At 35.0% G+C, this 25,308-nt stretch overlaps 2 protein-coding genes across 3 annotated transcripts in view; both read left to right on the top strand.

The window, feature by feature from the left end:
• Positions 1–5,227: 5,227 nt before the first annotated feature.
• The window catches only part of LOC120352100 (protein zer-1 homolog), a 33,260-nt gene continuing 13,179 nt past the window's right edge, over positions 5,228–25,308 (top strand). For both annotated transcript variants that reach the window (XM_039431787.1, XM_039431786.1), the window contains exons 1-2: positions 5,228–5,532; positions 7,239–7,400. Coding sequence is in view for 1 of the 2 variants with exons in the window: in XM_039431786.1 (XP_039287720.1) it covers positions 5,398–5,532; positions 7,239–7,400 (297 nt within the window). In the remaining variant the exon portion in view is untranslated. The remainder of the gene's footprint in view (positions 5,533–7,238; positions 7,401–25,308) is intronic.
• On the top strand, positions 15,882–17,786 carry LOC120352099. Its single transcript, XM_039431784.1, has 2 exons — positions 15,882–16,728; positions 16,877–17,786. Exons 1-2 carry the CDS (start codon positions 15,888–15,890, stop codon positions 17,368–17,370), a joined length of 1,335 nt encoding a protein of 444 aa, XP_039287718.1. The 5' UTR covers positions 15,882–15,887; the 3' UTR covers positions 17,371–17,786.

Raw genomic sequence — 25,308 nt, forward strand, 5'->3', positions numbered from 1 at the left:
ACGGATCGTTTGGTTCAAGCAAAAGACTGATGGAAAAATGGATCCACACGCATCCTTCTTATGTCGTCCGTTTTCCTATTTTTGTGCTCACAAGTTCAGTTCTTGATATGTTTATTTATTTATTTATTCAATCATTCAGAATCATACAACTTACAGAAAAGTACCACAGGCTAACTTACGCCTTATTTTTACAACAGTCCAAAGTAGCTAGAGGTTATGTGTCACTTCTATATGAATTGTGATATGGCTCATTGAGTCTGAATTGTATACGGTTGACATATATCCGGTAGATGAGTAATAATTATATCGTATTTTTTCGCTGATTCAACTGGATAATGCTACATTTAACAGCATAATGACAAAAATATTACTGTTAATCGCTAAATGGCTTTGTTTACATGCCATATCTCAAGACACAGTGATTGTAAATGGATTGTAGATAGTATTCTTATCAACAATATAGTACATCTTAATATATCATGATAGTAAATCATAATATCAACATCAAATAACTCTCTAATTCTGAAAGTATCATGAGAATCAAGAAAGAAAAAAGGTTAAATGGCGTTATATACAATCGATAAAAAACTTTCTTATTTTCAAGTACTCGAGAGGCATTTTATTAATTTGAAGGCGCTGAATCCGAATCTGGAATCACAATTTCTCTATCTCCATTTTTACGCAATTCAGGTTTTGGTGGATAGGCAAAAGACGGACGGTTTGATGGAAAAAGATTCCCGGCCGATACATTTTAAGTTTGACGAGCAATGTTTGAAGACCCATCCGTTTTACCGTCCAGACGCAACGACTTACATGCTCCGACTTTTGCTTGAGCAAAAGACTGAAGCTAAACTTGAACGTCTGGACCGGGCTTTACATACTCAAACCAATATACCTGCTGACCAGTAAACGATTTGGAACATTGCCAGCAATAGCTGGAGGGGTGGTCTCTCACACAGACACAAAAGAAGGAGAATGCTGATAGGTAGTGGGAGTGATTAGAGAAGGATAGATCATCGGACCTCTACGTCTTCGAGAAAGAGCCCTGTTGAAAGTAATTTCTCACGGACTTTAGTTTTAAGATTCATTTAGAAATCATCCAGCGTTCATTAGTTAATATCTTCCACTGTGGGTTCTTTTGTTAATTTTAATAATAATTGTAATTTTGGTCTGTCTATCATTTTGTATTTCACTGATATCCATTTATTCTTAATTTGTTCACAAATACTATTCATATTGTTAATATTCATATCAATAATACTATATATATATATTATTCATATTAGTTCATAATTATAGCATATACTCTTTTATAGAGGAGTTCATTTAGATGTTTTCTTGGATTTTACCTTGGTTCTGCCATATTCTTGCTTCTTATTTGTAGAATAATACTCTCCTCGATTGTACCTTAGGTCTGTCATTTTGGATTTCACTGATATCCATCTATTTTTCATTTGTTATTAATTTAGTTAAACAATACATTTTATATTATTTACTCTTTTAATGAAGAGTTTATTAGTTTAATATCTCCTCTACTGTTCGTTGTTATAGTTTTTCTCGATTACCTTAGGGTCTGTCATATTGGATTTCACTGATATCCATCTATTTTGTTCATTTGTTTAAGAATATTATTTTCATATTAGTTAGATTATACAAAACATTTTTTATTATATACTCTTTTAAAGAAGAGTTTATTAGTTTTATATCTCCTCTACTGTTCGTTGTTATAGTTTTCCTCGATTATACCTTAGGTCTGTCATTTTGGATTTTACTGATATCCATCTATTTTGTTCATTTGTTTAAGAATATTTTCTCATATTAGTTAGATTATACAATACATTTTTTATTATATACTCTTTTAAAGAAGAGTTTATTAGTTGAATATCTCCTCTAATGTTCGTTTTCCTCGATTATACCTTAGGTCTGTCATTTTGGATTTCACTGATATCCATCTATTTTGTTCATTTGTTTAGGAATATTATTCTCATATAAGTTAGATTATACAATACATTTTTTATTATATACTCTTTTAAAGAAGAGTTTATTAGTTGAATATCTCCTCTACTGTTTGTTGTTATAGTTTTCCTCGATTTACCTTAGGTCTATCATTTTGGATTTTACTGATATCCATCTATTTTGTTCATTTGTTTAAGAATATTATTCTTATATTAGTTGGATTATACAATACATTTATATTATATACTCTTTTAAAGAATAGTTTATTAGTTGAATATCTCCTCTACTGTTCGCTGTTATAGTTTTCCTCGATTATACCTTAGGTCTGTCATTTTTGATTTAACTGATATTCATCTATTTTGTTCATTTGTTTAACCTTCCGGTTGTCGCGCCCTACTCGATCACACGAGCAGTCGCGTGTTGTACTTTTTACAACATCCAATTTTTCAAGTATTATGTACTCTGTTTACTGTCAAAACATATTAATAAATTGTATAATTACTTTTTCCATCTTTTTGGATTATTTTACACCTACGAACATTTGGATGATTACCATTTCATAGCCCAATAAGGTACACCAAGCAAAGCCATCAATTCTGTGTTATTGGTTCGTTTACAGTACTCGTATACAGTCTTTCCCCATCTTATGCACTTTCGCGACTAAATGGCACCTAAAGACTGAACCATTGCTCGGTTGATACTGCAACTCAGTGGAGTGATGGGGAGAAAGTTTTGGAATGCATAGGTGACTCATTCACTGACACCACCCCATCCAATAGTTTTGTGCAGCAAAAAAACTGATACTGTTGTACTTTTTACAACAGCGCGACTGCCTGAAGGTTAAGAATTTTATTTCAATACTAGCTGGCCCGGCGAACTTCGTACCGCCAAATAGTTGATGCATATCATGACAAATTTTAGCTGGATGCACACCTCAAAATCTATAACCCATACTAACAATCCTCAAATCCAGACCATCCTTTTATTTTTTTACTGACCAAATTATCAGTTCAGCATACTCTTCCATGTGCGTGTACGATAAAATCATAACTGACAAATTAATTGATCACGCATATCATTCATTAATCGGCGTGTAGTTTAAGCTATGCTATATTTTTGCATAAATCACATGTGCTCCCCCGTTCACTCCTTTCACTTACTCAAAACATGCAGGGAATTTGAAACTTATAAAAAATCTAATGCGTGACCTTGGAAAATAGCTGGGAAATTAATTGCTTCACAAACTTTTTAATAATTGGTGAGTGACGATGAACCCTGATGTCGGAATTATAATTGGAGAGTCGGGGAGGGTTTCGATAAAAATCAATGGTACAAAATGGATTACTCTTTTCAGTAATTACTTCAAATACCAACTTTTATTGAAAACTTGCAGGTAACTCGTGCTCCGCAAGGGTCCAAATGAAAACTTGACCTACTGAAATCTTGAAGAATTGAAATAGGCCTATCACCATTCTCGGTGAAGTATTGAAAAGATCGATTAAATAATAAGTCTGAATAAGTAACTGAATATATGTGACTAATAACTAAAATATGTAATAACTGTTACTAATATAAATGTTACTGAATGAGTAACTGATATTTGTTTGAATAAGTAACTGGCTTCGGGGGATTTCATTTATATAGATAATTATCCAACTCCAAAATAAATGATTTTCTAAAAAATCAATTAATTCTAAACACCGAAGACAGCACAATTATTCGAAGCAAAACAATGTCTTCAACCTGAGGCCGGACTGCTGGATGGTTACACACAGAACAGTTATTTTGTTTTTAGTCTGAATGAAATTACTGTATTTAGTCTGAATGAATGGTTTAGAATGAATACATTGGCGGTTATGGAGCAGCACACACTCTTGTCTACAATTTATCGATGGCTTTTGGATGACGCAATGATTATAACAGCTGATTTTTATTTCTGTGTGTGGCCAGCTCACAAATCTTCTTTCATAAGGATTGCATGTAAACTTTGAAGGACCGTAGGAAAGAGTCCTGAAGTCGGATTATAAATTTGATAGGCCATAAACCTGGTCCTGAACATAACGAACACAACTAGGAAAAAAATCAACAAATTCGGTGCACACATAAAAAAGTTATTGAACGTCAAAATTTGTGGCTCGATTTTTTTTCCTTGCCCTATTACCATAGGTAAGGAAAGTATTGCTTTCCGAAAAAAATTAAGGTACCCCAATTTCTAAATTTCTATTATTTATATAGATTAGCTCAACTATACAATACAAGTATATTATATACTTTTTTATGGAAGTGTTCATTAGTTGAATATCTTCTCCATCTTACCTGATTTCACCTGCAATATTTTGCTTCTTATTCGTTTTTCCCGATTTTACATTTGGTATGTCATTTTACATTTAACTGATATCAGGTTTAATATTCATTTATAAATCATAAAGCGTTCATTAGTTGAAGACCACCTCTTCCAGTAACGGTTCTTATTCGTCGAGTAATATTTTTTTTTCTTGATTGTACCTTTGATCTTTCATTCTGGATTATACTGATATCAATCTATTTTTTATTTGTTTAAGAATGTTATTTTTATATCAGTTGAAATATATAAATACATTTATATTATATACTATTTTATTGAGGAGCTCATTACTTAAATATCTCATCTACTGTTGGTTATAAGTTTTTCTCTTAGTCTGTCATTCGGCATTTTACTGATCTCTATTTATTGACCGAGCGAAGTGAGGTCTAAAGGTGCGTACAGACTTTCGCTCTGCTCCGCAACCGAACGTCACTCGAGCAGAGCGATTGATGATCGACCGGGGAGCAAGAGTGGAACGCGAGAAGAGCTAACATCTCCCGTAACGTTCATGATCGGTGCGACTGCAGATCGGGGGCGGAGCGATTGCAGAGCGATGACGGAACGAGGGCGGAGCTTGCGCGGAGCGGGTTGGAGGCGCGTATATCTGTACGCAGCTAAGATTCAAGTCGACGGTTTGGCATTTCTCTTAATTTTTAAATGTTTGTATGTTTAAACGTTTGAATGTTTATATGTTTGAATGTTTATATGTTGCGCATTTACGGCTAAAGGCGGTAATAGATTTTCATGAAATTTCACATGTATGTTCCTTTTTTAATTGCGCGTCGACGTATATACAAGGTTTTTGGAAATTTGGCATTTCAAGGATAATATAAAAGGAAAAGGAGCCTCCTTCATACGCCAATATAAGAGTAAAAATCAGACTATAGAATTATTCATCATAAATCAGCTGACAAGTGATTACACAGATGTGTGGAGAAGCCAGTCTATTGCTGTATCTCCATAAGGTCTATAGTTTCAATCAGGTACATGTGGATAAGAATACTGCGTGAGGTTACTGTTCACAGAACTACTAGTTTATTATTTGTTTACGAATATTTTCTTGGTTTCAGTTGTTCGAATACGAGAGACTGGTGCCGATGCTTTTGCACATAGTTTCCGACATGGAGCAGGAAGGCTTTGTGCAGAGAATCGGCATCTATCTGCTCAACTCTCTCGCTTGTCAGGTCGATGGCTCCCAGAAGAAATTGCTCGGTGAACTCGGAGCAATAGATGTGAGTGAATGAAAATAATATTCTGGTGAGGGAGGGTGTAATAACGTAGGTCATGAATGATTTGAAAAACTTTTTAGAGTCAGAGTCGATTCTGGGCTCATCATAACAGGTAGAAGGTATGAGAAAAAATGAAAAAGAAATCTGGATTTTGAAATTAAGGGGCCAGTTTACTAAGTGGCATATTCTTGAAAACCTTCGAGAATATTTTTTCTTTTCCAAGTAATTGTGAAGGTGATATTATGGTGGTTATCCATACTGGATAAAAGACTAGATGTTCTCCAACCATATATTTGAATCTCTGGTTAGACAACATCTAGCTAGTAATGATATGAATGAATGATATGAATGAATTTATTTGCCAAAAACAAAATACAAAAAAGCTTTACAAAAAATAAATATAAGTATATGCTACTGCACTTAAATCAAGATACATACATTTATTTAATTGGATATAATAACGAAATGATATCCTTTACATTACAAACAATAGTTTTAAAATGAAGATTCAATTTATGATCACATGCATAAGTACAGTAGGTGAGGCAAAAACACCGGCAAAAGGAAGATTCCTTGTGCGCCAGTGTGAGTCGTGAATCAGCTTAATCAGGGATGTAATATATAAACTTGAATTTAGCGTATGAAGTGTTCGAAAATATAATTTATAATATGAAGTTGATTATTGTATAAAAGTCAACGATTGGAAATAATTCAAGTTTAGCCATGCCTCTATGGCTCTTTTTCTGTGTTTATTATTTCGGAAATTATTAAGTGGAAATTCACTTTCTAGTATATTTATGAATTTACTGCTAATGTAGTAAAGTTGCCTTCTAAGAAGAGCTGAGTAATTCTAAACAACTTTAGTACTTCAAGAATATGTTTATTATTATCTCTCATTGGAAACTAGACATAAAAGTGTGACTAATGCGTGTGAGGTAGATGGATCAACAACTCTGGAAACGTTTGTACTATACTAATTATACTGACATATTTACCCATATGGAGTAAAATATGAAGCTCTATAGATTCATATAGATGCGGATTTCAAAATCTGAACAACAGTTCATGAGCGAGTTCTCCAGCCAGGGGGACTCACTATAGTGAGGTCTACGTTATAATAGCAGTACTGTATTTGATCAATATTGTTGTTGCTATCCTTGTCTATCAGTCGACAAAGCAGATAGCGCTATTCTTTTCTAGCTCCGCAACGCTCTCAGATCGTTAACCATCAATGTAGAAATATAATTAACAGAATAATCAATCTGAATAATGAATATTATTATTGAACTTAATTATTGAAAAATATATTTCAAGATGAATAAAATATAATTGATTATTTAAAACAAGAATGAACAGTCAATATTGCATCAGATATTCCGGTATCAGCTATCCTCAATAGAAGACTGTGGCAAGGCAGAGAATTGGCAACACTGTTCTGCTATATATTTCTCCACTGCCATTATAACGTGAACCTCATCTTAGTAGATTTATACACGTACGTAGTACCTCATGTCATTACTGGCTAAAGTGGGAAGATTTTGTGGGCATGATCTGTGAAATGAAAACAAAATTATAAAGTACACTCTAAAATGTGTATGTATATGGATAAGTATTTCAAAAGGCTTACTATAAATGATTATTATCGTACATTACTAAGAAGGAACAAAAGTGATTCATTATTTATCAAATTCATTTAATTTTTTTGTCAGAAAATGCTAGCGCTAATCGATGACAGACTTCGGCGTGCCAGATGCGATGATGTCCTCGAAGTGGCCTGGTCGACCATGTGGAATGTAACCGACGAAACAGCCGAAAACTGTAAGAAATTCCTCGAAAGAAAAGGATTGGAGTATTTCCTGTCTTGTCTCAGGGTAAGTTAATGAAAAAATGAATTTATTTCCTCCTCAAAATAACATAACTAGAATTATCGAATATTTTTAAAAGTTTTACTGATCACTTTTCTAGTAGTGTGATCATTGACTCAAAGTTTGCAAATACATTCATTTTGAACAAAGCTTGAATTCAAGAAAGCTTGACTTAAGCTGCGTTTACACCAAAGCTATTAACAAAATGTTAAATGGGCCCGTTCTGTGTACATGGAATGTGGTAAATTGTCCGATTCACAATTTACCAAGTAAAAAGTTCCACGTTCCATGGGAGGAATTTTGACAGATTCTGTTCCAGAATCCTGTTCCAGTTCCAACTTTCTGCCCCACAGTCGAAGTGTGGTAAATTGTCCGACCTGGTACAGTTCCAACAGGTTCCAACTATCTGAGCTCTCATTGGTCGATTATTGTAGTTTGCCTGCTTCTCTGTGCATGCGCTGATAGTTTGTTTACCATAGCGTAGCATAGAATACATAACCAATAATGATGTTTGATAACCATTCATTAAATGAATTTTTCTCGATAGAAAATTTGAGAGTAATAGAATAAAATAAATTTACACTTTTCTAGACGGTAGGTTTGTAAAACAGCCTTTCTTCATTCACGCAGCTAGTAAACGACATATTCTAGTGTAAATCAACTTTATGTGCACGCCAAAAGCTTGAACCAACGATTTTGAAATGGCGTTCCATGGGAACATTTTGCACTAGTCACGTGATGGAACAATTTATGATTGGAACTAGTAGAGGGAGTTCAAGAGATTGGACTGACTTTTTTGCTCGAAATCCCCCTCCCCCCTCTCCCCCCTCGTCCATCCCTCCTCCCCTTCCCCCCGCCTGTAGGGAGGGGGGTGTTCTAAAAATAGATTTCCCCTTCCCCCTGTCCAGTGGAGGTGAGGGGGATAGAGAGAGAGAGGGAGATATATCTTTCTCTCTCTTTCTAAAAATAGATTTCCCCTTCCCCCTGTCCAGTTGGTGTGAGGGGGATAGAGAGAGAGGGAGATATATCTTTCTCTCTCTTTCTAAAAATAGATTTCCCCTTCCCCCTGTCCAGTGGAGGTGAGGGGGGAAAGATATCTCTCTCTCTCTCTCTCTCTCCAGGTGAGGGAAAAAAAAATTTCCCTTTTAGGAGGAAAAATTCCCTCTCTCTACTGTCAAATTAAAGTGAATCCATATTTCTACATCTAATGCTATACTGACAGATTGAGGTGAAACCTAAAGATGTGGGGAAAAAATCTCTTTGAGAGGGAAAAATTCTCTACTGTCAAATTAAAGTGAATTCATATTTCTACATCTAATGCTATACTGACAGATTGAAGTGAATGCATTTCGCTCTAATGCCATACTCACTTTGAGAAATTCCTTTGGTGTCAGATTAAGTGAATTCATATTTCTACATCTAATGCTATACTGACAGATTGAAGTGAATCCATTTCGCTCCAATGATATACTACGATGACAGGCTCAATTGATCCTTATCTCTTTCCCACACCCTTCTTTATTACGAAGCCCGAGTAAAGGAAGAATGTTATACTAATGTTATACGCTCCCCTCGCTTCTCACAACCAGCATTTCTTCTTTTACTCGTCACATCTCTTTCCCGCACCCTTTCCGAAAGGAAAGGAGACAAGAATCAAGTTCCATTTTGATCGATCGTTCCTATACTGTAGTAGTGAAACGTTTCTCAGCAGCATTACGAAAGGAAGGAATCTAGTATAAGTTTTATAATGGGACATATCACCTCTTTAGAGTAAAGTGACACGTGCATTCGCTCGCGCGTGCCTCACATCTGCTCTGCTCCCTGTGAGGTCCCTTGCTAACCCCAATAACTCCTGCATCGAAAACCGTTACATGAAAAAATCGATTTATGTGACAAGTGTTTAGTCGTTAAAGTTACTTCACACAACCTTTTTCAAGATTTATCGATATAGTCAAAAATGTCTAGGGTGAAAACTATAGGTGTTGAAGTTCACTCACACAACCTTTTTCAAGATTTATTGATATGCTCAAAAATGTCAATCACGGTGGTCTAGACTGAAATTTGAAACTATAGGTGTTGTCTCACTCAACCTTTAAAAGATTTATCGATATACTCAAAAATGTCAATCACGGTGGTCTAGACTGAAATTTGAAACTATAGGTTTTGTCTCTCACATCCTTTAAAAGATTTATCGATATACTCAAAAATGTCTAGACTGAAACTATAGGTTTTGTCTCTCACATGTGTGTTTATACAATCAATCACACTCGACTAGACTGAAACGTTCACTCTCTCACACTCAACTCAAGATTTTATGTTTTCGGCGCCAATATAAAGTCTTTATATTTGACCAAATCCATTTTTTCTGTAATAATTTGCACTACCTGATGTTCGTTAAGCCCATGATCCTTTGCCTCAATCCAATTCATATGGAAAGACACTTCGGCATATTTTGATACAATGTCCAGGGCCACTCTGTGGATAAATAAACTTAGGTAGTCAATGAATGGGGCCGAACATTGCAGTCTCATGACAGCACCCTCTTCCGAATTTTTAATTGCCTCAGCTATTTCATCACGAACGCTTTTCACAGCGTCTGCCATCTCGTTTTTCTTAATAAAATCTCCAATATCATTTTTAGTTGCATACTTTTCTGCAATTTGATTAATCAGAATAGCAATAGCATCTTTTGTAATAAACTGCTCAATACCCTCCATAATATTAGCTTTTATTGCACTCGCCATTTCAGATAATCGTTTTTCAAACTCTTCCTTTGTTAATGAAGAACTAATCAATTTCTGCAAAGTAGATTCTAAATATTGCTTATCAATTCCCAATGGGTGTGTTTCATTTACTCTAGTAAAAATTTCTGTACTAAGTTGTTTCAATTTAGTATTGAGATAGTTTCTGTCCAGCACCTCCAAATTCTTAATTTTATCTGATACGGCTTTTAATTTTTCATCTAAATAAGCCTTATCAACTTTATCGTTGCTAATACTGAGCAACTGAGATGAAAAGCTGTCTGTTAAAGTTTTCACTTCTCCTAAAGCACTCTCTAGAGTTTGAGTTCTCTCTCCAATAGCTTTATCGATATTAGCACTGAAATTTTGTAACGTGCTTAGAATATGTTCTCTTTCAATTATGCTCACTCCAATATTCTTTGTATTTTCCGAAACGAGTTTGGTTATTTGCGAATCTAAATAAAATTTCACAGCTTCGCTGATTCCTTGCTGATTTATCGATTCGATTATCTTCTGTGTTATCGAGTCAATATCACACGTAAGACTAGCTCCGCTAGCACTACCCGTATCAATTCGTCCGAATCGATGTAGAGTCATCGTGACACTAAACAATTAATTTTGCTTCTTTTAGCTCTTCAATTATACTCGCAATTTCCACATCATGCCCACTGTTCCCACTAGCTTTTGAGGAATAGAGTAAATTTAATCTTTCCACTAATTCGTCAAAATTATCAAAGTATTGATAAATTCTATCATGAGAATTATTTTTTGCAAATTTCAATAAACCCCAACCCTTCTTTTTACTAATTTTTTTACTGGGAAATAACTTTTGAATCATTTGCGATTTAATTCCCTGATTTCGTTTAACATAGCCTCTTCGATCTAAATGTATACCTGTAAGTGTTAAGATTTTTTTATACTTATCCAGATCTCTTTGATTATAAAGATTTGAGTTTGGTCTCGCACTGAATAATAACTCAAGTAGACCGTGTGTTAATCGAAATCTTTCACTATCAATATCTATATAACCGTCAACAAATATTACTTGCTGATTTCCAATATAATACACGTCATCTTTAGAATTATATGAAATTCCATAACTGATTGAATTATTCTGTTTTTCCGCATGAAACGTTTTTAGATATTGTGACAGCACATCGTCGTTTCTGCTAGATCCAAGTAAACTGTTTTCAAATTTAGTCGAGCTTAAAAAATTGTCTGCTGAACTCTCATAACTCTGTTCATCTCCCTCCTCATTATCATCAATTTCCATACTCTCCTCTTTTACTTGTTCCTTTTTTGGTTTTACATCAGAGTGTGAGAATTTGTTTTTTCCCAGTTCAATTATGGGCTCTATCAACGGGGAGAGCGTTTTCCTATTATATTCCTCCGATCGCTTTTCAAAATTGACTAAGCTTTTATGCTTCTCTCTAATTACTTTTCTCAATTTCTTAATCTTTTCGATTAAACCAACCTCCTTTCTATTCAGCTTCCTGCTGTATGACAACATGACTGCACAAAGAATTAATCTCTACTGAACGGTAAGAAACATATCGAGCGAATCTCGGTACTTGCCGCTATTAATTCCACACTCGGTCATAATAGTTAGAAAATTATGAGGTTTATGATTCCAAACTGTATGACAAAGTTTAACGAAATCTTTATAAGGAATATCTGCTCCAACATGATCTCTGTGAATTAATTTCAGACTCAATAAATCTACCTTGAAGATTATTATCATATTTGCGTTTTGAAAAGAATTAGTCGATCTTGGATAAATCGATAATTATCCGAACCAATACTGAATGAATCAGCTGATTATTCGATCAACCCATATGACCGGTTGAATCATATAAAATTCACTCATAAAGGATATATTATGTATACTAAAGGAAGTCGATGTGTAGAAATACAAATAACTATTATTTCTGTATAAATATTTATTATAATCTAAAAAAGCATGATAAATCAAGAGTATAAAAAACTCATATAAAAACAAAATGTATTATCTATTAAAATCGTATGTTACGATTTATTTATGAATTCAATTTAAGATAAATACCCCATATATCTGTATAAAAACTTCTTTTATTAAATTTTTTCTATTATAAAGCCGAGGAAGCCCTGATTCCCAAGGCAACCAATTGTATTGAGTCTATTAAATTGAGGGCCAATCAGAGAGTAGCTTATAGAATTATTCTAGGAAGAAGCAAATTTTTCTGAAAACCTCTTTCTTCTGGCTTAAGATCCCAACCCGAGAGGATGCACATGGAGTTTAGGGTCTTTTCTTATTCCTTTTAAAAATTTTTTAACGAATTATTAAGCCAAACCCTTTTTTAAATGTAATGTATGTTTGTTGAATGTTAATTGTTTGTGAACTCAGTGCTGTCAAGGAGTTCGTAATTGTAAAGATTCCCATAAAAATAGCTTTAATTCGAAAGAAACTTATAAAAATCTGGATCACACGTTAGCCCAGCAGTGACGAAAAGGAGCCTACCTAATTAATTATTGGAAATAATTAATTCAATCCACGAGAACATCCAGAACTTCAGTCAGTGAGTGATAAGTCAAACCAAATGAGCTCATTTGTCTACGTTCAGTGGGGTAATAATTAATAAAAAAGCGCTATTCCAATTAATTAGAATAAAAATAGAAAGTCACCACGTGTTGAACAATATCACATAGTTCACAAGAACATTTTATAAATTTATTTATTATATGTAGGAAGCTTACTTCCATGCACTGCCCGAATTCATATTAAAAGCCCTGAGATCTCATGTTTGAATATTAATTTATTAAATATTAATTTTGTTTATTGAACAAAACATATCATATCAAACTTATAGACCGAACAGGTTTTTATTGGTAGAATTTTGTATTGATTGGAAGTCTAAGTACCAGTATTAAATATAATATATTTATGAATTTGAAATTCATTATTGTGAATATTAGCAAAGCCTGTGATAATTATTCAGATTTTAAAAGTAGATTATTTAAGTGAATTATAGTTATATCGAATATTTTATGCACATCTTTTTTATGGGAATATATTTTGTGTTTTATGTCAGCATACAAACTTATAGAATTTTTTATTATATCCCAACTCATCTCGTGTTATATAGTTTGAGCTGTTTTGGTACCAACAAATATCTAGCAGCATTTAAAATTATTGAATCAATTATATTAACCTTATTCAAAGCACTCAATATTTATCATCCTTTGATGATATTCATTTATCAGCCAGAACAAGTATATTAAGAAATTATATTAATAAGGTTCCAGTTATATCATATAAGGATCCAGAGAGCTTCAAGAACTGGCGTTGTAAGTTCTAAGGAATTTTGAAAGGGTATATTGGTGAATACTTGTATTCACGACGAGCGTTTTAAGAATCAACTAGAAACAACTATAGTTGGTCCTGATTATTCTCTAGTGGTACATGGTTACTGATAATCAGTCATCAAATATTCTTTTAATTTCCTTACTGGTATTCTTCAAGAACTTCATAGAAGCAGCGGTAAGAATTATCAATACCTGGTCCTTGAACCTTATGGTGATTATTTGTACTTATAAAATTCATGTTTCTACCACTGAGCTAGAGCTGAGGTTTGAACCCAGTAATTTTGCGAGCCGGAAGGCCTTAATTTTTTGTGAATTTATTCGCAAAAGAGGGAATTTAGAGACTGCTCTTATAAATACCAGAAACATCGTATTATCTGTGAAGGAATTGCAATCCACAACTTCTCACAATAGCTTCATAACGTGGGACTCTATCATAAGAGATAACCCCCCAGGAGCACAACTTCACACAATGGCACCCAACCAGTGGAGCATGATGAAAAGCTTACCTACTCAATCTTACTATCAATGATTAATGAAATTATTGATAAAACTGAAAGCTGCAAGAAACATAATCTGAAGTTGTTTCGACAAGATATATCTGATGATCTATTGTAAGTTTCTGGCTAAAATAATTGAGTTGCTCTTCAAATTAAAATTTTTCAAGCTGCATAAATACAGACAAACTGTATCACACGAGTTTGATAACATAATTCTCATAATAGAGAAAATTGGATGGAAATTTCCATAAAAGTCTATAGTAAAAATTTGATTTTTGATTTTTTGAATCTAGACATTGTATGCTGACCAGGGTTATAGGTTATTTGAGGCATTATAATACTATCGTTATTCAGGAGGATAAGACCCTAATTAAAATTTTAAGAACTATATTAGTGTAATTTGTAAGCCATATCTGTCTATGTTGATAAGCGTACCTGTAGCACTCGAAGGTCTTTTTGTAATATATGTATATGACACTTGAAACTTCAACACAACACAATTTTATCCAGAATAGGCACTATCACTGAATCCATTTTAATATTCCTGAGACTTGGCAACACACTTGGCTATTTACTCGAAGTATTCCATAATAACGTCACCATGAACCAGTCGCCGGCTAACTCGCAAATTTCCTACTTCAGCGAACATCCCCAAAACTATGTAGCCACGACACCGGCAAATCAACAGCCCCAGGACGATGCAGCGGAGACCCCACGAGAGAGAGAGGGAGGCAGCATATGCTCCATCAGTTTCGACCCGCAAAACTTAGCCCAATTGTCTTCTACGAAGATTGATAACGTCGTCGATGCGATTAATTCCGATGAGAGTCCGGCGGAGGGAGATGAGGGAGTGAGGGCGTCCAACCCGGTACCGGCGTCTCGCAGATCGCTCCAAGCGTCGCCGAAGGAACGGAGAATGCCGCCACCCAATCGCCATCCGATATCGCCAGTCAACCGCCATCCGCCACCAACCTGGAAAAACGCAATACAACATTAGACTCTTCAGTCGGTTACATTACCAATCTTATGGCAAATGATTCTACAAACGAACTCAAACTCATGCTCAGTCAAATCTTAGCAAGACAGGACAACGAAGCGAAGGCAAACCGGGAAGCTATGCAGAAAAATAGTGAAACTATCACTGAAAATATTACCAAGACTGTACAAGAAGGTATTAAAACCATGGATGCAAAATTTTCTAGCTTCAGGGAGGAAGTGAGAAATATAATAGATACAAAAATAGATACTCAATCTGCAGTTATCAAAAAGCTAGAAACTCGTCTAGATGATGTCACCTGTCAAATAAATGAACGGTTGGATGACGTACCAAAGGAAGTTGAAAAACAGGTGGACGTATTGGGTAAGGAGCTGGGCACCGCTATCATGGGAACGGTCATGGGAAAGGTGTTAGAAAATAAGGGCGAGATAGAGTCGAAAGTGGAGGAAAATAATAAGAAAATAGTAGAAATAGTCAAGGAACAAAGTAACGTGCAGGCATGTATGGCAAATTTAGCGGAGGAGGGGGCAAAATCAAGTGAGAGATACAGCATATTGGAGAATGCTATAGGCGGACAGCAGTTGAAGCTAACCGGATTGTATGATGAAGTGAATACACATAAGAAAATTATGAATGATAAATGGATCGCAAATGAAGAACGAGTCTCCAGATTAGAAACACGTATGGAAAATATCCCGTCAGTCGAGTGCAGTATACACCGAATGAAGCAGTAAACGGCACTCAACTTTTTCAAAGTCTTGGAAAATTTGATAATTCCTACCGTCATATGCAACCCAGGCCATTCATAGATCAAATAAAAGCTATTCAGGAACTGATACCCACCTCTTGGTTAGTATGGCGTTTCCAACTGTCCAGTCTACTACTCGGCGAGCCGCTGATGTTTTTCCAGAGCCGGATGCGAGATATCAACAGCCTGGAGGACTTCATCTCCCAATTCCTGCAGCAGTATTGGAGTAAACGTAAACAGATGGACGCACTATCAGAGATTATATCATGCACATATGATAATAGAGGCAGACAATCATATACTGAATTCGTAGCTAAGATGATGTGTAAGAATTCGCAACTAGACGAATCTTTGGCGGACACATCACTAGCAAATATATTAACAAAAAAGCTTCCTTACAATGTTCGCATGACACTAGCAGTATCTTCGATTTCCAGTTGCAAAGAATTAATGGAACATTTACACTGTATCCAATCCGTCACTTCTGAATCCAGTCAGGTAAATGACCGTACAGGAGATTCAAATCATTCTCCTCATCATAATAGCAACAGCTTCAGGAAAAATTGTAATAATGAAAATCATATAGCAAATGCTAGAGCAAATGCGCAAAGAGCGAAGTATACTGAAAATAATAACAGAGTTCAATCATTTGATAATAATTATAGAAATAAGTTTCAATACCGAAACAGTAAACAGCATCACAAAGAGGCATATTATGATAACAGAGATCACTGGAATAGAAATAATAAACGGAAAATAACCTTCACAAAACAGGACGAAAATAAACAAAATCATAACCAAACAAATACATCTTATACAATAGCACATACAACAAGGACAACACAAAATCAACATGCAAATGACCCACCACCAGACACACAGGAGCCCATACAAGACAGCCTACCACACAAAACCGCCGCCCGCCATGCACTTGAAACGCCCTGTAAACATCAATCCCTCTTGAGCCTTATATTTCCCACTGAAGAACCATCACCGCAGGAAGAGCAACCCGCCACCGAGGAACACCAGGTTACAGTAGAGGAATTATGTAATATGGAGCCCACATGCGATCAACCCGTTTTGAACGTCACACCCGCGCATCAAGGGACCACCACCAAGCATCCGCGCACCGAGCCTACACCCGCGCATCAATCGACCACACCGAGGCACACCAAAGATGGGAAGGAAGACACCAGTGAGTACCGGGAGGACAACAAGCAGGATCGGAGGAACGCCCACCGCAAGGCCCGGAGACGGAAACGCCCGAGGCAGACACCGGACGACCGACTGCATGACCGACTACAGGAGAAAAGAGGCATGCACCGCAAGGCCCGGAGGCGGAAAGTCAGGCGGAAGAAAAAGAAGTACCGCGCGCGACGATACCAGCCGCATGCACGTTTCAAACGCCCGAGGAGGACGCCGGACCGAAACCAGGATGGAGGACCGGAGATCGACGGCATGCATCCGCGGCACATTCGCTTTAAAGCAGAAGATCAGCGATGTGACCGGCAAAATGGACATAATAAATGGAATGAAACTGGAGCTACTGGAAGGACTAATATGGATTCATACAGGGATAAAAACGGAACTGAAAGGAAAACTACGATTGAAACATGCATGGATGATAATAATAAAGTGGACTACGTATTGAGTTTGATGAAGGATAAACAGTGTTTAAGAAGATTAAAAGAAATAAGAAATTATAATAAGAGAGTGAAAGTACCTGACTATTATATGTTGAGAGATTATATTGTTAAAGGAATGATAAATGTTCTGATGTATTGTATACTATTTGTTATGGCTGTGATATGGATAAAGGACTGCGTTATAGGTATGATAGAAAATATTATGTTGTTGTTATTAAAAGAATCTATTATTGATGATGGGAAAGGTAATATTATAAAAATGTTTATTGTTGTGAGCCTACTAATTTATAACGAACTGAAACCAAGAATATAAATGAAAGTGAGAGGAAAAATGCATTAAGACTACAAGATGATTGGAAAAAGAATGGACTGAAATATATAACCATTAAGGAAGCTAAGAATTGTTTGAAAAGGTATACAAGATACCGAGGCTTTATATTTATGAAGAATAAATCATCATAAGGACAGCCTCATCTATAAATAACAACCGGACAGCAGCCGTAACTGAACGTAATACCGTTCAGTTGTATGAAGAAAGCAAACCAATTTAACTTGGTGGGAAAATATTTCTAATCTCAAACCGTATTATCGAGACAATAAGCGATAAGAATATAAACAATAATATTTGGATTCATGGATCTACCTGTCAACAAATACGTACCAAACAAACACCAGGCAACACACTTATTTCGCAGACGAGTATCCACTTCGAACAACAACACCTGAAAATAAAGAAATAAAAAATTTAGAAACCATTTTTTAACACCTTTCTTATTGATGAAACAAGAGAATAAATAACTTCTAATGTTAAAAAGCCAACTTACCTTCATGTAGCAGGAAGAAACATCAAGATGGCGACAAGTGACAAGCCGAAGCCAACGTAAACCAGCTGTACACTACGAAAACCAGAGTAGTCAATGCCTATTAAATCATCAAAGTTGATACCCCGAATAAGAAGATCAAGTGTCATATAAATGTGAATTGCATGTAGAGATATTATAGAAATATTATATTATTATTATTTATGTATAAACTATTAAGAAAATCATTAAAATTATCCGCCAAATGATCAAACCGCATAGTTACCACCAAAAGCATTAATCCCAAGTCTCAATGTATTAGAGGAATAAGAAGTTCGTGTTGATAAAACCTACCAAAGATTATCTTTAAAAATATCCATTACATGAAAACAAAGCCCAATTTCTGCAAGAGAATGAAATGAAAATGTACAAGTCACTGTTCTATGTTGAGGGAGAAAATATGTTATACTCTGCAAGTCGGAGAATTATCAGTTTGTTAGGTTGGCAATGATTTTGCACCAACATTCAAATGTGCTTCTGGCCTGAGGGCAGAGCGTGGATTAGAAAAAAGATTTATATTATGTATGGAGGAGGAGATAGTTTATATTGTGTATTGTGTGTAGAAGGAGATTGGCCGATGTAAGGCGTATGTATTTGAATTGAATTTATTTATTGTTGTATATGTTGTTGAATTGTTAGGAGGTAAGATTCTCAGTAGAGTTATTAGCAGACTTTGTAACATATATGATTTCTGATCCAAAACCAACTGGATCATAAAATTTATATTATATTCTCGAATTGTCGTTTTAAATCAGAAATCAGAGGGCGTTTTGTGTCACGTGGTAATTTGAAACCACCAAATATTTCTAAATGAGCCAATAAAATGTAATAGAACTATAAAATTGGAAAGAAGGTTAGACCTATCTAAAGAGTAAATCAACTCAAATCAAGTATTATTAGTGATTAGGAGTAATAGCATTATCAACAACGATAAGAAAATATGTATTATTGTGATTTAATAATTATGAGAACTCATTGGTAAGATCAAAAAATTATAAAGCGGCATAATTATTATTGGCGGATTACAAAAAAAAAATAAAATAAAATGCATGAACATTGAGGTTAGAGTTACTTGTTTACGTTTTGAAAAGAATTAGTCGATCTTGGATAATCGATAATTATCCGAACCAATACTGAATGAATCAGCTGATTATTCGATCAACCCATATGACCGGTTGAATCATATAAAATTCACTCATAAAGGATATATTATGTATACTAAAGGAAGTCGATGTGTAGAAATACAAATAGCTATTATTTCTGTATAAATATTTATTATAATCTAAAAAAGCATGATAAATCAAGAGTATAAAAAACTCATATAAAAACAAAATGTATTATCTATTAAAATCATATGTTACGATTTATTTATGAATTCAATTTAAGATAAATACCCCATATATCTGTATAAAAACTTCTTTTATTAAATTTTTTCTATTATAAAGCCGAGGAAGCCCTGATTCCCAAGGCAACCAATTGTATTGAGTCTATTAAATTGAGGGCCAATCAGAGAGTAGCTTATAGAATTATTCTAGGAAGAAGCAAATTTTTCTGAAAACCTTTTTCTTCTGGCTTAAGATCCCAACCCGAGAGGATGCACATGGAGTTTAGGGTCTTTTCTTATTCCTTTTAAAAATTTTTTAACGAATTATTAAGCCAAACCCTTTTTTAAATGTAATGTATGTTTGTTGAATGTTAATTGTTTGTGAACTCAGTGCTGTCAAGGAGTTCGTAATTGTAAAGATTCCCATAAAAATAGCTTTAATTCGAAAGAAACTTATAAAAATCTGGATCACACGTTAGCCCAGCAGTGACGAAAAGGAGCCTACCTAATTAATTATTGGAAATAATTAATTCAATCCACGAGAACATCCAGAACTTCAGTCAGTGAGTGATAAGTCAAACCAAATGAGCTCATTTGTCTACGTTCAGTGGGGTAATAATTAATAAAAAAGCGCTATTCCAATTAATTAGAATAAAATAGAAAGTCACCACGTGTTGAACAATATCACATAGTTCACAGAACATTTTATAAATTTATTTATTATATGTAGGAAGCTTACTTCCATGCACAGCCCGAATTCATTAAATCCCTGAGATCTCATGTTTGAATATTAATTTATTAATATTAATTTTGTTTATTGAACAAAACATATCATATCAAACTTATAGACCGAACAGGTTTTTATTGGTAGAATTTTGTATTGATTGGAAGTCTAAGTACCAGTATTAAATATAATATATTTATGAATTTGAAATTCATTATTGTGAATATTAGCAAAGCCTGTGATAATTATTCAGATTTTAAAAGTAGATTATTTAAGTGAATTATAGTTATATCGAATATTTTATGCACATCTTTTTTGTGGGAATATATTTTGTGTTTCATGTCAGCATACAAACTTATAGAATTTTTTATTATATCCCAACTCATCTCGTGTTATATAGTTTGAGCTGTTTTGGTACCAACAAATATCTAGCAGCATTTAAAATTATTGAATCAATTATATTAACCTTATTCAAAGCACTCAATATTTATCATCCTTTGATGATATTCATTTTATCAGCCAGAACAAGTATATTAAGAAATTATATTAATAAGGTTCCAGTTATATCATATAAGGATCCAGAGAGCTTCAAGAACTGGCGTTGTAAGTTCTAAGGAATTTTGAAAGGGTATATTGGTGAATACTTGTATTCACGACGAGCGTTTTAAGAATCAACTAGAAACAACTATAGTTGGTCCTGATTATTCTCTAGTGGTACATGGTTACTGATAATCAGTCATCAAATATTCTTTTAATTTCCTTACTGGTATTCTTCAAGAACTTCATAGAAGCAGCGGTAAGAATTATCAATACCTGGTCTTTGAACCTTATGGTGATTATTTGTACTTATAAAATTCATGTTTCTGCCACTGAGCTAGAGCTGAGGTTTGAACCCAGTAATTTTGCGAGCCGGAAGGCCTTAATTTTTTGTGAATTTATTCGCAAAAGAGGGAATTTAGAGACTGCTCTTATAAATACCAGAAACATCGTATTATCTGTGAGGGAATTGCAATCCACAACTTCTTACAATAGCTTCATAACGTGGGACTCTATCATAAGAGATAAACCCCCCAGGAGCACAACTTCACAAGGTTGAGAAGGAAATATAGAATGAATTACAAAATACTCTGCGCTCCAGTTTATGTTATAAGATTTATCGAAAAGAACCCTTTTCTTTGAGATTCGTACAACATCTCCTAGCTTAAATTTCGGTTTTGAATTTTTCAATTTATATCGTCTATTGAATGCAGAATTCAATGACATTAAAACATGATTACGATCTTTTTTCCTCACATCTTCAGGTTTCATTCTAATGGATGAATGCATTGTTGCATTATAATCTTGAACTAAACTGTCTAGTTGTGATGACCAGTTTTTGGTTCCATGTTCAGTTAAATATCTATAAATTTTTGCTTTAAGTGTTCTATTAACCTTTCAACTATGGAGGCTTTCTTATCAGTAAAAACATGATAATGTTTAATACTATATCTATCTAATAATGCTTTAACTTTTAAATTAAGAATTCTGTTCCTTGATCTGTTTGGAACAGCTTAACTCCTTATTTTTAGAAATAATTGGCTCGAGAGCGTTAAATACAGATTGGCTTGTCTTGTCTTTTAATGGTACACAATATGCAAATTTTGAAAAACAATTAATAACAGCTAAGATATATTTGTAACCCTTATTAAAACGTGATAAACTTGTCATCTCAATGAGATCGGCTTGAAGCAAGTCTTTTTCACTTTTCAACTCATATTTGCGAGTGGGATAGTTCACACGCAGCACGCTATGAAGCTCTAAAGCTAACTTAGATCTAATAATATTCATGATATTTACAACAGACAAATCAAAATCAGTGGTGACGGATGATTGTCATGGGACATACTGACCAATCAGTTAGAGTGTTGTGGGCACTCTATAATGTCCAAATGGAGAGTATCAACACCATTCTCAGCAATATACCTCTTATCATCATAAGGGCTCAAACAGATTTTTGCACATTCAACCTGATACATGGTGTGATTATAGGATCTTAACATATTAAATTTTTCTACATGTTCACTACGTTCAAACAATGATTTCATATATAAATTAAAATTAAGCTTTCTACATTTTACTCCGCTCTGTACACCCTTTGCTATACATTTATTTACAAGTTCTTCATTCTCGTTACAAACTAAATATGAGTAAAGTTTGGATCTAAGTCCGAGAAATCTATGGACAGGCTTTGACCCGGTCTCATCCTTGAACTTTCCTACAACTTTATTTCTCTCCATGGAAAAGCAAGGGTGGGAAGGTGGATAGTTAGAAGTATCGAAAAGGGACAAATTTTCTCTAATTAACTGATACACATCTTCGACTTTAAGGTTTAGAAGAAAACTGTCGGTGTCAGTCATGCACAGTTCTATACGATCCCACGGTATAATTTTTTGTAATTTACAATAGAAAAAATCGTACATATGGAATTTACTCAACTCCAGTACGGAAAAGCCGGAATAGACAGGCTTGTTCATTTTAAGTTCTAACTTATGAGAGAAAACCGCGATCACGTTCGGACTAATTATTTGCCAGCGTTTACATAGCGGGTTTGAAATGTACTTATCTAACCGTTTTTCATCTGTGATAATTTTAACATTCATTTGCTTACGACTACTCTGAATTGTCTTACCAAATATCAGATTGCAACAGGCCTTAAAGAAGGATATTTCAAATTTATTTTTCGCGTTCTGTCTATTCCGGATATTGAAGTCGATGTAGCTTTTCAGCCAGGGAGATTGGGAAAAGCTAATGACGCGATGCACTTTCAATAATTTCAAACTGAGCTGAAGGTAGAGCTTTAAATTGACATAGTGAACAATGTACTTTTCATGGTCGAAAAGTGTGTTCATGAGCTTTTTGGTTCCAGTTTGACCGTTCTCATTTGTTTGGTAGTTCGACAGCAATTCGCGCGGCGGGGTTTGGTGGAGAGGAGCAAGGGGGAAGCTCGCATGCTTATCATGTAACTCTTGGGGGTACTTGAGATCACATTCTATTATATACCCGGTTTCTGAATTGCTGTCCAAATTCGCGAAATCAAGGCTGGAAATTTCTTCCTCTGAGAGGAATTTGAAATTTCCAACAGGCAAGCTTCGGCTCATAGCTTCCGAGTATAAACTGTTTGCATCAATATAAAGCAGATAATTAGACGGTTTTGAAGGATCGTATGTTTCGGGTAGATGTTTGTTATTCGCCTCACAATAACGTTTACCGATAAATGAGACCCCGCCTCTCATTCCCGCCTCAAACATAAGATGCATGTCTGGATCTGTTAGTAATTCCAGTTCGACTTTAGTGTGTTTCAGCATGCAATTCCAGGTGAAGTGCGCGAGGGAAACAAAATGGGTCACATCGAGGCCGTACGAGCTAAAAAGCGTAGACCTCATGGATTCAAAAACTACTGCTAATAGCATTACGTCCAAACATAAATAAAAATCGTGATATTCACCCAGATTTTTCAGCTTGAATGTTGAGAACACTCTTTGCGCATGCTCATATTCTTCGCGAGACAGAGGTGTATCAGTTAAGTCGTTATGAAAACATTCGATGGGAGGAAGCGATGTTTCCGCGAATTTTTCGGGACAGCTCATGTACGAGTAGGGATATACTCCTTTTTTCAACAAGAGCTGTCTGTGTTCGCGAGGTGGATCATCAAACACCGAAAATAATCGTTCGAACTTCTTTTCCATGTCTGTACTCTCTACCAATTACGCACCAATACTTCCAAGGATTCAGACATAAACTTGTAGGAATCTAAAAATTTAATTTTGCCTACTGAAAGTGTCAAAAATCTCTCTGACGTATTTGCGATGCAGGAAATTTCTTTTTTACATTTACCGAGCGATTTTAGAATAAAATGCGAATCAAAACCGGAGAAATTATGAAAATAACACGATATGTACTCCGGAGTACGAGCTGTTAAATTACAAGAAACATGTGCCGCACACAAGTAATTACCGGTTTCATGCGCGTGGTGACGACATTTAATATCGCTGTCTAAAAACGGTTCAGCACAAAGCCCGCAGTTTACTGAATTTTGAAATTCACGCTCTTGACTCTCGGATAAAGCTTGCATCGGAATTTCTCGTTTCATATCCTCATACAAAATGTCACCGAGATCTGTAATTTCCTGAAGAAATTTCTCCATGATTTTTTCGTCTAAACTACTCGATCTATGGAGTACAGGTCCGTGAGCGATTTCCCCGTTAACATCGATAACAACGAAACAATACCCGCAGGGAATATGACGCGCCGTTTTCTTTGTGTAACTACGAGTAACTTCATCAGAATCGGAATCATCATCATCATTATCGATATTAACAACGTATGTTTCTAAATCCGCGTAAATGGTGTACTTTTTCTTCAACGTCGCGCCTAGTTTCTTGAATTTAATTGTCTCTCTGCGTTTAGGATATGAAACGCGCTGAGATTCAAACTTGGAACAAAGTTCCACATGTTTCAACAAATTTGCTTTACCATCACAATTCTTAGATTTCTTCGATGTGAACTGGTGAAAACAGAAATTACAAACATGTACTTGCCCGTGGCATTTTGAAAGGTGGGAGAGAAGACGAGATAGCCCGTTTTTCCCATTCGCGGTATTTACTAAACAGAAATGAGTTTTTCCTGCATCGCCTTTTAGCATTAAAAGATTAATTTGGTGTTTACGAGTGCGGAAAATGCTTGTACGGAAGGGGAAAAACTTTTTGTTGTCATACGCGATGACGTGAATTGCAATGTCCGGATTGAGTATTTCAAATTTCTTAATATCGCGTGTCGTCACCGGGAAATTTACACCTCGCGTATTAAGTGTGTGAGCAAACTTGCTCAAATACTTTACACTCAAGTTGGAGTTCCTCGGCTTCTGATGGAAATACGCGAGCACTGACCATAAAAAGCATTTTTCGTCAGAGAGATTTTTCACATTTATAATACAATTTTTGTTTTTCAAAAACTGGGGTGTCTGAATGAAACTGGATGTGTATATAGGATTAAATTT

The sequence above is a fragment of the Nilaparvata lugens genome, chromosome 6, assembly GCF_014356525.2.
Source record: "Nilaparvata lugens isolate BPH chromosome 6, ASM1435652v1, whole genome shotgun sequence".
Lineage (NCBI taxonomy): Eukaryota > Metazoa > Arthropoda > Insecta > Hemiptera > Delphacidae > Nilaparvata > Nilaparvata lugens.